Source organism: Galeopterus variegatus, unplaced genomic scaffold, assembly GCF_000696425.1.
Source record: "Galeopterus variegatus unplaced genomic scaffold, G_variegatus-3.0.2 Scaffold4360, whole genome shotgun sequence".
NCBI classification, from domain to species: Eukaryota; Metazoa; Chordata; class Mammalia; order Dermoptera; family Cynocephalidae; genus Galeopterus; species Galeopterus variegatus.
In genome coordinates this window covers 169,116-185,157 of record NW_007730471.1, presented here as the reverse complement: position 1 = coordinate 185,157, position 16,042 = coordinate 169,116, and the positions used below count along the sequence as shown (strand labels likewise).

General features: G+C 32.1%; 1 protein-coding gene across 1 annotated transcript; it reads left to right on the top strand.

The window, feature by feature from the left end:
- Positions 1–2,772: 2,772 nt before the first annotated feature.
- LOC103602929 (leucine-rich repeat-containing protein 40-like) lies at positions 2,773–15,650 on the top strand (the record flags this gene model as incomplete). Its single annotated transcript, XM_008587379.1, has 6 exons — positions 2,773–2,881; positions 5,736–5,843; positions 7,608–7,718; positions 9,502–9,579; positions 11,688–11,873; positions 14,116–15,650. Coding segments are annotated over 6 exons (698 nt in total), but the record flags the coding sequence as incomplete, so codon positions are not given.
- Between the last annotated feature and the right edge of the window lie 392 nt (positions 15,651–16,042).

The window sequence follows — 16,042 nt, the reverse complement described above, 5'->3', positions numbered from 1 at the left end:
ATTTTTGGAAGTCATTAAAAGGCACTTGTCTACCTTCTGCAATGTGAGGATGCAAGAAGGCGGCCCTTACCAGACACTAAATTCCAGGACTTAATCTTAGACTTCCCAGCCTCCAGAACTGTGAGAAATAAATTTTTATTGTTTATAAATTACCCAGGCTGTGGCATTTTGTTATAGTAACACAAACGTACTATGACAGGTGCTTACTCCAATTATGTCATCTTGACATTTAAGCTTAATTATTTTGTTTGATTGCAAAAACTGTCTATACTCAAGCTCCATCACCTGATTTAATATTTGTGTTTTGAGTGGGGTGCTTTTTTTAGAGAAATAGGTTAGGATGGTGGTTCTCAAACTTCAGTGTCCATTGGGATCAGCTGGAGGTCTTAGTAAAACACAGAGTGCTGGGCCCCACTCTCAGAGTTTCTGATTCAGTAGGTTTGGGGTGGAACCTGAGAATCTGCATTTTTAACCAGTTCCCAGGTGAGGCTGATGTTGCTGTTCTGGGGTCCACACTTTAGGCCATTTTACTCCTTGGCCCCTCTCAAATGCCCTCTAAGGGGCCAAACTAGCTCCACATATTCTTCAAAAACTCGGCCTGCTTTTCTCTCCTGTAGTCATCCATTCTGTCCTTAGGACCACAAGCCTGGCTTATACATTTAGTAGTTTCCCTAAGGTTTGCTCCTTTCTCCCAACCCCTAGCCTTGTTGGCTCAGAAACCAAGTATTCACTTAGTTCCTTTTGTTTTAAGAATAATAGAGGATAATAAAATCAAACATGAAAAAAATTAAAATGGAGAAGTTAAAGTGGCAAATTCTTTTAAGTTCTAATATTGACAAGAACCTATAGTGTCTGATTCCCTTTGGAGGTAGTTACTTTCTTGAGAGCTTTACCTGGCACTCCTAAATTGTATAGGCTTTCCTAACCATCCTCAATGCACACTGCTCCCATAAAAATACCTTAGACAGGGCCGAGCCCGTGGCGCACTCGGGAGCGCAGCAGCGCTCCCGCTGCGGGTTTGGATCCTATATAGGGATGGCCGTCGGTGCACTCACTGGCTGAGCGCGGTGCGGCTGGTCTCAAAAAGGACAAAAAAAATACCTTAGACATAATTTTATCATTGTGTTTATCATGCTGTTTTGTTTTTTCTGTTTATCTTGTCCACTAGACTGAGTTCATCTTGTCCTCACCTCTTTTTTTTTTTTTTTTTTTTTTTTTTTTTTTTTTTTTTTTTATAAGATCTCTTTGTTGGTATTGTTCTGAAATTTTACGATCATATACTTTGGTGTGGTTCTACTTTTGTTCACTGGGTTTGGCACTTAGTGTGCCCTTTCAATTTGAAATTTTGTTATTTTTATTATTTAGGTTTTTTAATTAAAAAGGTAGTAAATGCACATGGTTAAAAAATATCAACCAATATGCGAAGATATATAATGAAAAATAAATCTATTTCTCACACCAGTCCTGTCCCGAGACAATAGCCTCTCTCTTTCCATTCTCCTTGGTGCAAATTATTAAAAGTAGCTTTTTGAAAATTGTTGAGACTATCCTAATATATAATTATGGTAATATACATACATACTTAAATAATAACACTGGGTTTTGTTGCTGGATTAATATTGTCTCTGCTTATGTAATTTTGGCAATATATTACATATTCTTTAAAGTAATATAACCAAACTAGGGAACTTCTACATACTACAGCATTCACTTGATATTAGTATTTCCCTTAGTGTCTTTTATTTCTTTTTGACATTTTGTCATTTATTCTGTGCTACTTCTGTGAATAAAGTATTCATATGGTATTTGCATGGGAAATAATGGTTTAGTTATTGATTAATGAATAACTGATGAGCTCAACTCAAAAGAAGTATACTTAGTAATATTCAGCAAATGTTTACTGAATACCTGCAGGGCTGAAACAAGATTAATGACACTACTAATTATTTGTTTTCTTTTGGCGTGCCTTTCACTCTTGTGTATGAATTTTGCGACTGTTTCATCTTTTTCAGATTGTTGAAAATTAATAGTCTTATTTAACTTATCTCTAGATTATTTAAGCCTCATTTTGCAAAAACCACAAAGCCATTTCTTTTAAATGTGTATTTTTTGTTGTTTTTTTATACCATACGATGGCAGTGTTAGACAGTGTTACTAATCTCTGAAGATTAGTAAGGTGGTTGATGGTGTGTAAATGTAACATGAGTATGCATGCGTGTTAGGAAAATATCTATTGAATATAAAGTCTTGCATTTGCTAAGAAAAAATAGTGGATATAATGTACCAAAAATTTACTTGATTATACAGATTGCCAGATTTTAAGTGACATGGGATAATCAGCTTCATTGTTTCCTAAACTGAAAATATAGGTGTATGATTATTTGGTAGACACTGGAGGGAAGTAATATTTTTCTTTTGTTAACAAATTCCTTCTAATGGACCATATTATTTTGCTTAAGAGGAAGGATTGTTTATCATTGTTTTTTCTTAGACATTGTAGTTATTCTATGAAAGCTCTTTCTTACTATTAATTTTCCTTATAGTAGGATTTATTAAAAGGTTTTGAAGCAATACTATAGTAACTTTATTTTCTATTAATTAAATATTAAATTCTACATTGAGATATGAGTTATTGGAAATAAAGAATATGACTAAAGGCATCCTCACCAGTAATGTATAGAAATCATGTATACCATTTTTACATATTATCAAGAATTTTAAAAATGACTTTGTAGTATAACTATTTGTTTCATATAACTTTTCTTTTGGCAGATGATGAACCTAGCCCTAGTGACTCTGTAACTGAGACTGCCATGACACTACCAAGTGAATCCAGAGTCAATATGCATGCCATCATCACGTTAAAAATATTAGACTATAGGTATGTAATTTATTTTTTTAAACATTGCCAAATACGTAGAAAACTATGTGGGGAAAAAACCCTTCAGAAAAAGGACAATTAGGAAGAATTCATCAGCATACTTGACTTAGAATAACAGCAACTGTAAAAACAATGATGAAATAAAAACCTATTAAATGTATAATGAAATTAAATGCCCATTCCTTATGTGATTTGTGTTTATTATGCTTAAGAGATAGATAGATGGTTTTCTTAATAGTAATATTTTTATAATAAGAATATTTTATTACAAAAAAATAAAACAATGACAGTATTGGTAGTAAAGTTCTCTGACTCAGTAAGCAGCAGCTAGAAAGAATTTTATATTGGTGGTAGGGGAGACTGTCTATGTTAGTAAATAAGAAACCAGTATCATTTAGTTAATAAAAACCTTGACTAGCAGGCAAAGCTTGAGAGGTTGTACCCTGCTAATTTATCTGAATACAAGTCAAATGATATATCATAATAATAATGTGTCCTGGTAGCCCATATATTAAAACTGAACCAATTTGCAATGTTAGAATATAAACTGAGACAAAGTCCTAAAATTAAACTGGAGAAAGAAAATATCTATGCAAAGTTTGAGGGTGGTTGTCAAGTATTCTTTCCGTGTTGTTGAAGGCAACAATAATAAAAATAGATGCTACTGTCAAAGATCTTGCAGTGATTGGTTCATGTATAGGTATTGTGGTGAAAATACAAAAGAATACAGACTCAAGTCAGATAGGTGACTAGATGTATTCAAGAATCTACAGTAAATAATTTATATGGCTTAAAAAAAAAGAAAGAATCTACACAGCCATCATCACAATGTCTGTCCTCTTATCCTTAATGTGTCAATAGGAACCACCTTCTCAGCAGTCAGCATACAGTCTCCATTTCAAATTTATTGTGTTTTATTCACATTGTTCTCAACTCTTGCCTGCTACTCCTTGTTGTCTGTAGAAATCACTACTCTAGACCAAGTTCCTTTTGCCACACTAACACAGGTAGTACTTCTCTGTACTTATATTTTTGTCTCTCTTCTTGCAGAGCATGGCAACTTAACATTTCATATCTTCCATATAATTTACCTATTTATTCAGTAGATATTTGGGAAGTCAGTACTAAGTATGTCTCATGTCAGATTCTATGCTAGGTGTTATAAATACGCTGATTGATAAAGACGGGTTTTATTCCTGCCTTAGAATTTCTCAGCTTAGAATTTATTTTTTCTAGCTTCCATTCTTTCCACCCTAAGTGGAGACAATTTATTGAGTCCCTATTCTATGCTGGGCATTGTAATAGGTACTTTACATATGCTGTTATTTTTAATCATGCAGACAATCTGTAAAGTAGTGTTGATCCAGTTTTACTTGGGATAACAATTCCCACTTTTTTAAAGTGCAGATATCATAAAAGCATAATAAAGATATACTTAGGTTGCTTTGATTCTAAATTTACTGTAATTTGTTTTTTCTCAGAGACTTTAATTGGAAAGGAGTGTCCTATTTAAAATATAAATTAATTCTCAATGTCAAGGCAAAAATGCTTTCAGCTAAAGTTTTTGAAATACCATGAGTCTTCCAACTTTGATTAGCATAAATCAGTTCCCCATGACTTGAGCATTTCTGATCAAAAAGTTGAAAATGCTGCATCTGCACAGAAAAAAATGGGGCCCTAAGGCAGAAGTAGAAGGCGTAATAACTGAAACTTAGTCAATTTTTTTACTTCTCTTAATTCTTTCTTAACACAATTCTCCCAAAGTACACATCATATGTAATGTTGTTTTCTTGTTTGTACAGTCATTCACTTGGCATTTCATGGAAGTTTCTTTTAAGTTGGTAACTTTGTGTTAGGCATTAATAATTGTAAGAAAAAGAATGTAAGGATAATGGCTATTTTTTTTTTTTTTTTTTTTTTTTTTTTTGTCCAGTACAGGAATCAAACCCTGGACCTTGGTGTCATCAGCACCACACTCTAACCAATTGACCTAACTGGCCAGCCTGGGATAATGGCTGATTATGACATCAACAGAGTGTTAAATTTGCAAATGTTGAGTTCTATACTTCCATTTAAGAATAAGTTTATATTTTATTGAAAATCTTACTGAAAATTTTAATAAAAAGGAAACTTATTTGTATCTACATTTGCAAAAGATGTGGCATAAATAACAATGAATAGCGCTTCAGATTCTAATTTTACAGACCTCTGAGGTTCAGGGAAAGTAAATTACAAATCTCAAAATTACAATATGGTAGAACAAGGAATAGTTTAGTCTCAGACTACTATTCTGTCAACCTTGTCACATGCTAAAGTAGAGAGAAATTGGTCTGGGTTAGTAAACTAAAACTAGTAACTAAAATTTTAGTTTAATTACTAAACTAAAATTAGTTTAGTATAATGTTGAACTTTTAAAAATGATTATTATCTTGTAGTAAACTGTATACCCAAAGTAAGTTGACAGATAATCCCTTTTATAGATTTTTTAAGAAAAAACAGCTAGCTTTTAAAATTATAAATTTAGTTCTACTCAAAGGTAGAGGAATGTGCTATCTCCATTTACTGTATGACTTCTAGATATCTTAGACTCTGAAGATACATCTCTGTTTTTATTCACATTGTGTATATGAATGCCCAGAACGTATGTCACAGTGTGTTGTAAGACGGTATGTTGTTTGCACTCCTAACAGTGAATGTTTTGTGGATTGGCAGATTTTTGTGGCATTCTTGACAAACTTAAAACTGCCTTGAAAAATTTTATAAAATCTTTAAAAGCCTTTGAAAACAAAGAGTAATAATCATACCTTTTTGGACTGCTAAGAATGATTCATTTTTTAAACCATTTTTCATTTAGTGATAAACAAACAGCTTTGATTCCTGATGAAGTGTTTGATGCTGTAAAAAGCAACATCATCACTTCTATTAACTTCAGTAAGAATCAGCTGTGTGAAATTCCGAAAAGGTAAGAACTGTTGATGATGCCATTTTGACTAAGCTGGGACTCATTCTCAGTTGTATTCGCATTTTTAGTTGCAACAAAAATTGTTATTCATGGTTTTTTAATATGAAAGTATATAAAAAAATTCTTGTATTATTAATATTAAGGGGTTTAGAGAAATGTTGTTAAGTATTTCCTGAGACACTTTTATCCTTTGTTCTGAGAGGTATATAGGCTTTTTTAAGACTTTGTTTCTTTTTCTTTTACATTTTAAACTTGGAAAAGAGGTATTAGAATTATTAAGGAATAATAGTATTCATTTATAAGAGTTAAATGACATAATTCTCATAAAATATTTAAATATTGGGGAGTCCTGGATCAAACTAGTTAATTGCAAATAAAGATCGAGTGATTTAAGAGACATCACATTATTTACTTTCTCATTTTATCCCACAACCTGGTCCTTCTTATGCAAAACAGTATGTTATTCTGTTACCACACTGTTGTCTCACATTTTTAGCAACTTAGAAAGACAAAGACGAAAGATAGTAAAGACATACCTTTGCTCTAGAGTTTTCTTTTTTCTTTTCTTTTTTTTTTTTTTGGTGGCTGGCCAGAACAAGAATCTGAACTCTTGACCCTGGGGTTATAACACTGCACTCCAACCAGCTGAGCTAACCAGCCAGCTCTCTAGAAAGTTTCTAAACTACTTTCTCTCATTCTTAAATTTTTAATTCACAATTCATACTTTTCACCATATTTTCTCATTATAAAAATAATATGTATTCATAAAATTTGGGGTTGAATGAAGGGCCATATCAGTTACAATCCCATCAATGATTTATTCTGTTAATTGCATGACATATTTTATTTTAAGCTCATTCCCATTTGGAATTATACGTACAATTTGTATCTTGACTGGTTTATTTGTTGTAAGTAATTGTACATTGTAAATGATACTTTTTAAATCTTTTAAGGCCAGATTTCCAGAAAAATTACCAAGTCAAAGAGTATTACTCTTGATAAATATATCCAAAAACTTTCCAAAAAAATTTTATCAGTTACACGTACTAATTCATTTTCTCTTTCACTTCATCTTCAGCACAGCATTTGATATTTTTTCTTTGCTAATATGATAGACAAAAGATAATTTGTTATTTTAACTTTCATTTCTTGGCAAATCAAATTAATAACGTAATTAAAACTATTGTGCTTGATTAGGCTTATTTAGAAACGTTTTAAATCTTCATCTTTAAATCTTTAACTTAAGCTGATTAGTGGTGACACTTGCCAAACCTAGATACTGACTTAATGTTTTCTTATAATCATGATTAAACGTAATGATAATCTGGTTAACAAATACTATTTAAAAAGTTGCCATATCATGTTTAAAAAAAACATTGTGAAGTACCCAGATACAGATGGTATTGTTTTATGTTGCAGGATATGTATCTAACAATTTATTTTATGGATTCAAATTATTAACAGACTGAAATGTAAAAACATTGCCTACATTTGATTTTTCTCCTTTATGCCATAATTGGTTTAGATGCAAAATAAATGTATTTGTAAATTAAACTTCAACATACATTTAAGGTCAAATAGTAACTCTTAGATAATAGCAAGGCTTAAAAAAATTTTTTTTGGTCAGTTACACATCCAAAGCCATTGAAATTTTTGTGAAAAAGTAAAAACTACAGAAAATAATAATTAACAGAATTAATACAGGATTTTTTCCCCTTAGGATCTGCTTGTAGTGCTAACATTTAAAAACTATTTTTGTTTCAGGATTGCAGAACTGAAGGAAATGGTTTCTGATGTCAATCTCAGTTTTAATAAGCTTTCTTTTATATCCTTGGAGTTATGTATGCTTCAAAAATTGACTTTTTTAGATCTCAGGTATTTATTGATATTATTGCTTGACTTTAAAAAAAACCAGAAATTAAGAGAAAGACCACTATGAGTAGCAACAAAAAGAAAAGAAACTGTTTAAGGCTCTGCAGAAGTAATAGGAACTTTAAATATGTTCAAGTTGAAGTGATGGGATCAGAAGTGTCACAGTTCTTTAAAGGTAATATTATGTCTCAGGGTTAGAAAGGCATTTATTTGCTTGGGCTTTAAAATTTTATTTGTAAACTACATCTCTATTGCCTAGGCTTTTTTGTGCTTTTATAGTGTTAGTAGGTGTGTTTTTAGTTTATTTAAAGTGTATCTCCTCTTGTGTTGCTCAAACAATAGTCAAATAGCAGTAAACTAAGTTATATCTCTTTGAGGAGTTGTTCTTCCTATAGAGATGAAAATTTTTTACTTATGGGCCTAAAGCAAATCTACTAATATCCTGCTCCTATTAGATGTGGAATTGCTTCTATTTTTGAGGAACAATTACACTGGCAAAACTGTAAAACCACATTTTAATTCGCTATTAACAGAGCAGAGGGAATGAATCCATATCCCCATTGCTTCTGTCTCTACTTTTTTTTGTTCTTGTTTTCTCTGTGTGTGTGTGTGTGTGCGCGTGTGCGTGCACGCGCGTGCGCCCCCCTCTGTCTATAACCATACCTGGAAGTTTCTAATTAAAGTGACCAAAATCTGCTTTCATGTCTGCTATCAGTAAGTGTGAGACTCTCTAGAAAAAGAATAGAAGTCAGCAGTGAGTTATTGAACACAACTTAATACAGACAATAACTGGAGAAAAGTAGAAAGAAAAGAAAAAAGAATATAGGTTGCACTGTATAAAATATGACTCTTACATATTAGGCTTGACTTATGAACCCAGAGAAATAGACTGGAGAAAGTTATTTGGTTATACTAGGTAGCCATCTAGTAGAGAATAATTTTCTCACAAATATTTTCTATTATTAGTAGTTACACTGACTCTCAAATTCTTCTACCTTCTTGATAACCTTTCCTCTAAGATTGCTCCCAGAATCTTCCAACAGTAAACAATATTCTCTTTACTGCCGTGTTTCATTGTAAGTTCTAAAAAAATATGCATGGTAGGAATTGAAAGCTGACTCTCAAATTCTTCTACCTTCTTGATAACCTTTCCTCTAAGATTGCTCCCAGAATCTTCCAACAGTAAACAAGATTCTCTTTACTGCCGTGTTTCATTGTAAGTTCTAAAAAAATATGCATGGTAGGAATTGAAATTCTCAACTTAGAGTAGAAATGGACTTGCATAGTATTTATAGAATAGAAAGCTCCAAGTTTCTAAACATAGAATCTCTTTAACTCCCTGTTTCATTTTTTCCTTTAATTTTTCACTTCTTGAAGTAGAACTTCATGTCTGCATGCAAGACATATGTTTTATCACCAATAGAATATTTATTTCATGTGGTATCACAGACATGATCTAAAGGGCCCTGATTGGGAAGTATTGCTGAACCCAGTTTGAAGGAGTTGAGGAATTAGTTTAGTGTTTATTACCCTGTTCAGTCTGTTATTAAAGAGTTGGTTGTTTTATCAGTTGGTTGCATATTGGTATTATTAGGATTTGGCACATAACCAAATACTTGAGGCAGCTGACTGATTCAGAATTCTCAGGACTCAGCCTTAATGAGATCAGATCAAGGACTGACAAACTGATGTTCATAATTTTTTTTTCTGCTTAACATTTTAACTATCAATTAACTTGTAAAAATTTTCAAACTTTGTAAGTCATCTATTTTTATTTCTAATTTAGGAACAATTTTTTAAATTCCTTGCCTGAAGAAATGGAATCATTGATAAGACTACAAATGATCAATCTTTCTTTTAATAGGTAAGAGAGAGAACAGTTAATTCTAATGGTTATTCTGTGGAAAATATGTAGGTGTTTCTTACTAGAGAAAACAATATACAGATTTTATTTTCATTTAGTTCTACTTAGAATTGAAAGTGATATTGCTTTCTTGGAATTCTCACAGTTGAGGTCTAGCAGATTATTTGTTCTTTTTTGCTGTTTTGAGAAGTCTGTAGTCTAGAAGGAAAACAAATATGTAAATAATTGTAATTGATATAATGGAAGCATTGTGCATAGGAAAAGGTGTCTTCTGAGATTACCTGAAGGTAGAGGAGATAGCATTGAAACTAAGGCTTGAAAAATAGACAGACATTTGCCAGGCACACAAGGAGAGTTCATTCCAATTAGAGCAAATAGAGTGTGTTAAGGTACAGAGATGTGAGAACACGGCATGTTTGGGAAACATCACGAAGTTCAATATTCCTTGGAGCATAAAGTGAGGAGGTAGGGGAGGAGAAGTAACAGATGAGTTTGGCATGTAAGCGGTAGTTAGCCCTTTAAGAGCTTTTTATGCTAAATGAAACTTAGATTTTATTCTGCAGCTACTATTAAGATACTGCAGATAATTAAGGATAGCTAATAATAATTAGGAGCTTATTATTTGCTGGCACTGTACTAAGTACTTTGCTTGTATTATCTCCTCCTTACAGAAATCCTATATGGTAGGTTCTGTTATTATGTCCACTTAAAAATTAAGGATTAGAAGTTAAAAAACTCACCTAAGGTGTGCATAGATAGTAAATATATAGAGCTGGGATTGAGGCCAGGGGTTTGACTCCAAAAGTTGGGCCCTTAACTATGTTGTATTGTTTTCTGTGATGAAAATTGATTCTGGTAACCCAGATAATGTCTTAAGATCTTTGAATATATTCATTCAACCCTTATTCAAGTGTATACACTTAGCAATATTATTTTTCCTCATTTACAGATGAGGAAGCTAATGCAGAGTGATGTTAAAATAACTTATTTTAATTTTTGTTCTGTCTACTCCGTTATTTGTGCTTTCTCGTGTATAGGTTATGTCATTATTGTCATTATTTAAAAATATATGTACTTCTCAGATCTCTCCTAATTTTTACTTGTGAATTGACCTATCAGGTATCTATTGAGTTGTCTATTGAGCTATCAATTGCATTGTAAGTAATGTCTTTGGGGAGGTGGCAAAAGCTAGCCCTAATGTCTGTGTTAACAGGTGAGCTACATCTTTTATAATTACTTCATTCATGAGTTGGGGTGAGAGAAGAAGAGAGGCTACTTAGGGGACATTGGGTCCATCTGTATTCCTCCTTATTGGCTCTCCAGTCCCACTGGAACTTCAGAGCTACCTTGAATTTACTCTTCACTATTGCTTTTTTACACCAAGGCAGCAAAGAAAGGGCATTGTGGGGAAATGAAAAGGCCACAGCCATAAGGCTATCATTCAGCCAGCCCATCCTTGTCTTTTCTAGTCTAGGCTGCAGTTTACCTCACACTAAAACTGTGCCAGCCTCTGTCCCCTTTGGGGTAAGGATTTTGTATTTACTGGGAATATTGCTCTGAGAGCCATCAGCCTTTCCCATCTCTCTTCTGGTTCTTCAGAGTTGGTTTGGACAAGGACGCCAGCAGTCTATACTAGTTTGTCATCTTTTTACCCAAAGTGCATGCATTTTGGAAGCCTCTGTCAAAGCAAGATATAAATCCCTAATTTACCTTAATGTACTGCAGTGATTCTGTTCATAAGAAGTAAAAATGAATTAAGAAAGAATACCAACATGGAGACATTATACAGAGAGTGTCAGGAGGATTTCCTTGTCTCCTTCATGTGAACAGAAAAAATGGGAGAATTTATTCTGAACTTCTTTTGATTTTATACAATAAATAGTAACTGTTACAAGTCTGTCCACTTAAAGTGTATTTCAAAGTTTCCAAAATTAATCCATTTTCTTCATTTTCTGGAAAATTCAGATATAGGACTTATACCAAATATAAAGTAGCATACACTAAAAAAAGCATTATTTCATGATTTCAAACTTAAAGTCATCTATTTTAAGGAACAAATTTGACCTCAGGTTCTAGTATATTTAGATGTTCTACTCGTGTATTAATAGGTTCAAAATGCTACCTGAAGTTCTGTATCGTATCCCCACACTTGAAACAATTCTGATTAGTAACAATCAGGTTGGATCTCTGGACCCTCTGAAAATGAAGACAATGGAAAATCTGACCACATTGGACCTTCAAAATAATGACCTACTACAAATTCCACCAGAGCTTGGCAATTGTGTGAACTTAAGGTAACTACACTATTCAGTTGAATTTTAAAAATTTATTTGATGGATTTGTTGAAGTGATTATTTTTTTCTTGTTGAGATAATATTGCAGGAAGTTGAAAAACAGATTTAATGTTCTGTTAAAAATAACAGGTAATGAAATCAAGAATCTAAATTTTGTTTTTTAAATTTTACCAAATATATTGTTTAGCTTTGTTTATATGGTATAATATATGTACAAATATAGTGGTACTTTTCTCGTCATTGTGTGTGTTTATAACCTGAAACTCTGTTGCATTAAAATGTGAGGGAAATATAAACTCCTTAGCTTTGCATATAGAATTTTTTCAAAATCTGATTATAGACTACCACCATTCTATTTCAAGCCCAGCATGATTTTTCTCAGTCTTTACGTTTGTTTTTCCCTCAGCCTCAGATGTCTTTACCGTGCTTTCATCAATAATCAACTTAAATATACCTTTGAAAATTTTCCCTGTTCTCTAAACAGAATTAATCCCTACTCTGATTTCCCATCATGCATTTTTGGATTCATTTTACCAGTTTTTTTTTTCCTTCTTTAGAAAAGAGTTGTCCCAGTGTCTAGAACATAGTAAACACCCAGTAAGTGCTTGTTAAGTGAATATAAAGAGAGTTTGAGATGTCAAGGGAAAGCCAACTAATTAAGCAGAATGTGTCAGAAGTAATTTAATTATTGAAAACTGCATATTAATGGTTTGGCATATTTTACTGCGACAGCACTGGCATCTGCTCTGGTACCTCATATTAGTAAACTCTTGGAGACAAATACAGTTGATTCTCATTATTTACAGTAGTTATGTTCTATAACGTTGCTGTGAACATTGAATTAGCGAAAAATGAGCCATCGCGCCTAGGGGAAGTACAGGGTTAAGTTCCTGCAATAGAGCCTGGTGACATTTTCATCAACCAATCAATACATAACCTTGTTTTATGTGTGCTTTTGTATAAAAACACCTCATTTAATATTATTGTTGATTCATCAACATTGAAATCATGGCCCAGAGCACTATAATTCATGCCTGAACAAAGCTTACCTAACAAATGTATTTGCTCCATAAGACAAATTTGTGCTTAGGAAAACTGGATAGCACATCAGCACTATACTTTAATGGGTGCCATTTTAAACAGTGAAATCACCAACAAAAACTATGAAAATTCGAAAAACCTGGCAGCAAATGGACCACAAAAAGCGTATTTGTTTACAGTATGAGAGCTGAAACGTTACCTCACCCAGAAACATACCCATCAGGCGACTCAAGTTTTTTGCTGTCCTGTGCATGTCCATCAATTACTTTGGAAGTGCCACACATAGTAATTTTGGGGTTACAAATTAGTTTTAGTGAGTAGGCAAGTTCACAATATGGAATCCTCAAATAATGAGAATTGACTATAATAAACTCCTTTTTCTAGAAATCAAGAAAATAAGTCTTTAAAAGAATTTCCAAGAAATAGAGAAATATTTGAAGATATAATTTAAATCAACTGTATAATGTGGTGTGAGTTCTTTGACTTCTGTTTACATAAATACTTAAGCTATTAAAAATTAATATAAAAGTCACTTCTAATTGAAGATATTTTCTTAATTATATACGGAAACAAAACAACAGCCCTTAAATCTTAAATTGAACTTTATTTCAGAACACATAAACATATATATATGTATATATACATATGTGTATTTGGTCAAGGGAGAGGGAGGGCAGATATGTGTTAATGTTTTGGGGGGAAGCAAGACGGGTGATATATTGATCACATTATAGTTCTTGGCTTGGCTACCTGTCAGTTTGCATATAGTATTTGTCTGAATCTAATTTGGCTATTTAGTATATGGTCGTTATAAGATTGAGGTGAGGCTAGATAGAATGGTAGTTCAAATCACAGCTCCACCATTTAGTAGCTGGTGGAGGGCTTTTTTACCTCCCTAAACTTATGTTTCCTCATCTATAAAACAGGAATATGAATAATATGTACCTCATAAGATTGTTAAGAGAATTGAGTCAGTGAATGTACATTACTTAGCACAGTATCTTTCACATAATAAATGTTCAACTAATGTTGTTTTGGTTATTATTATAGTTATACAATTCCACTGTTTAAATGCTCAGATTTGAAATGGGACAAATAAAAAAAAATACACAAGTTTTATTTATAAAATTGCAAATGAAATTAGAAGAAAACCTTTGTTTATGAAAAATGTTTAAGTTCTCAATTTCTCTCTTTTGTTTAGAACGTTACTACTAGATGGAAATCCATTCCGTGTCCCTCGAGCAGCCATATTAGTGAAAGGAACAGCTGCTATACTGGAATATTTGAGAGACCGAATTCCTACTTGAGTTGTTTTATATTCCTGGTCTTGTTCATTCTTAGAAGGATATAACATTATTTTAGTATCATCCTAAAGATGGTTGCTATAATTGATCTTATAGCTTCCCAGTATCATCGAGCCATTGATATAATTTGCCTGGGCCATCATCACTACCACCAAATATTTCTACATTGACAACTTTTAACATTTTTCAAGGCATTGGGTACATTTATAATGGTGATAATCACATATAGTGTTCATACATTTGTTTTGAATGTGTTGCAGCGGATTTATTCCACTCACTTTGATTCACTTCTAACATAGCAAACAATTTCTTTAAAAGTAAATTTTTATTTAATGTGCTTTAATATTTTTATAATAACAGAGCCTTTTTGTAGAACTGGGTTTTCTGTTTCCCCTTGTTTCTTTTTGTATTCCATAAAATGTGATCAATTGACTCGTCTATGACTATTCAATTTCTATCTTTTTATTAGATATAAAATTGAATTGAATGTTGTTGAATACTATTTGGCATTTAAAAAAAATAAGACTTTTCATTACCCACGATAGGACTTTTGTAATGTGGTTGCTCTCAGTACATGCTTTAAAGTAACGTTCACTGTTTTGCTTTTGTTTAAATCTAGTAGAAATATTTCTTTTCTATTAGGTGGGTCTTTTCCTCCATTTTATAAAATCATTTCTTTAGGGTTGCTATGGCACAGAAATACTATTCTAGATATAATTGTTGGAGAAAATAGGGAAAGTGTTGTTATAACTGCTCTCACAATTTTGAATTTCAAACTTGACAATTTTTTAAAAATGATGTCTTGGTATTGTTTCCATATGATAATCTACTACTTTTAGATTCAAAAGAATTAAAGATATTGAATCTCCATATTTTCCCCTTAGTGAGTGTTTGTATTTAAAAATGCCTTTTGTTCCTTAAAAAAAGTATTGAAACCCTTATCTTATTAATTCCATAGATAACAGCAACAGAAAGCAACTAATAACATATACCATATAGAAATATTTAAATATACTTTGTATGTACATTTATTAAGCAGATATTTGTATACCTAATCTACTCTTTGGGTGTGTTTTAATCCAACCTCGTGCATCTTTTTATTTCCAGCACCTTAATTTTAAAATTTGCTTCTAAACTTGCAGTCATGTAGTAATTTTCTAAAAGGAAATTTGATGAAGAAAAACTTCATTTAATAAAAACCAAATATAAATGTTTTTGTTTACACCAGAATTATCAGAAGTAGGTTGATCAGTCATTATAACATTTAGCATATGATTCTAGTAGGTAGCCCATTCAGTAGCATGTATATCAATTTATATAGATAGGTAGGTAGATAGTTTTTTGGATGACTGAGGCATGCTTATATTATGAAAAAAAATCATTAATAAAGATATATACTATATGTTCATAATAAAAGTTACATTTTCAAATACGGACTAGACTTTTTGTTTTAAAAGAAACATGTCCTTCTTATATCACAACTCTGTTACTGAGTAATGCTTTGATAGTGAACAAAAGACACTTTACAATAGGTGACATTTTATTATTTATACAATAAAGAGACTTTTATGTTATTCAAAACACTTTTTTTAAATACTGAAAAAGTTGAGTACATCAAAGCCGAAAAATGGCTCTGCTATACACTGCACAGCATTATTTTAGTCCCTGTATTTTGTAATCTGTACAGAAAGCATCTTCAAAATGCATTCTAATCACATTGTACACCTTTACCGATTCGAGTCAATACATAAAACTGGAGAATACAACTTGCATTTGCAAATTAACTGACAAAGTAATTAATTTCACAGATTCAGTAAATTTAAA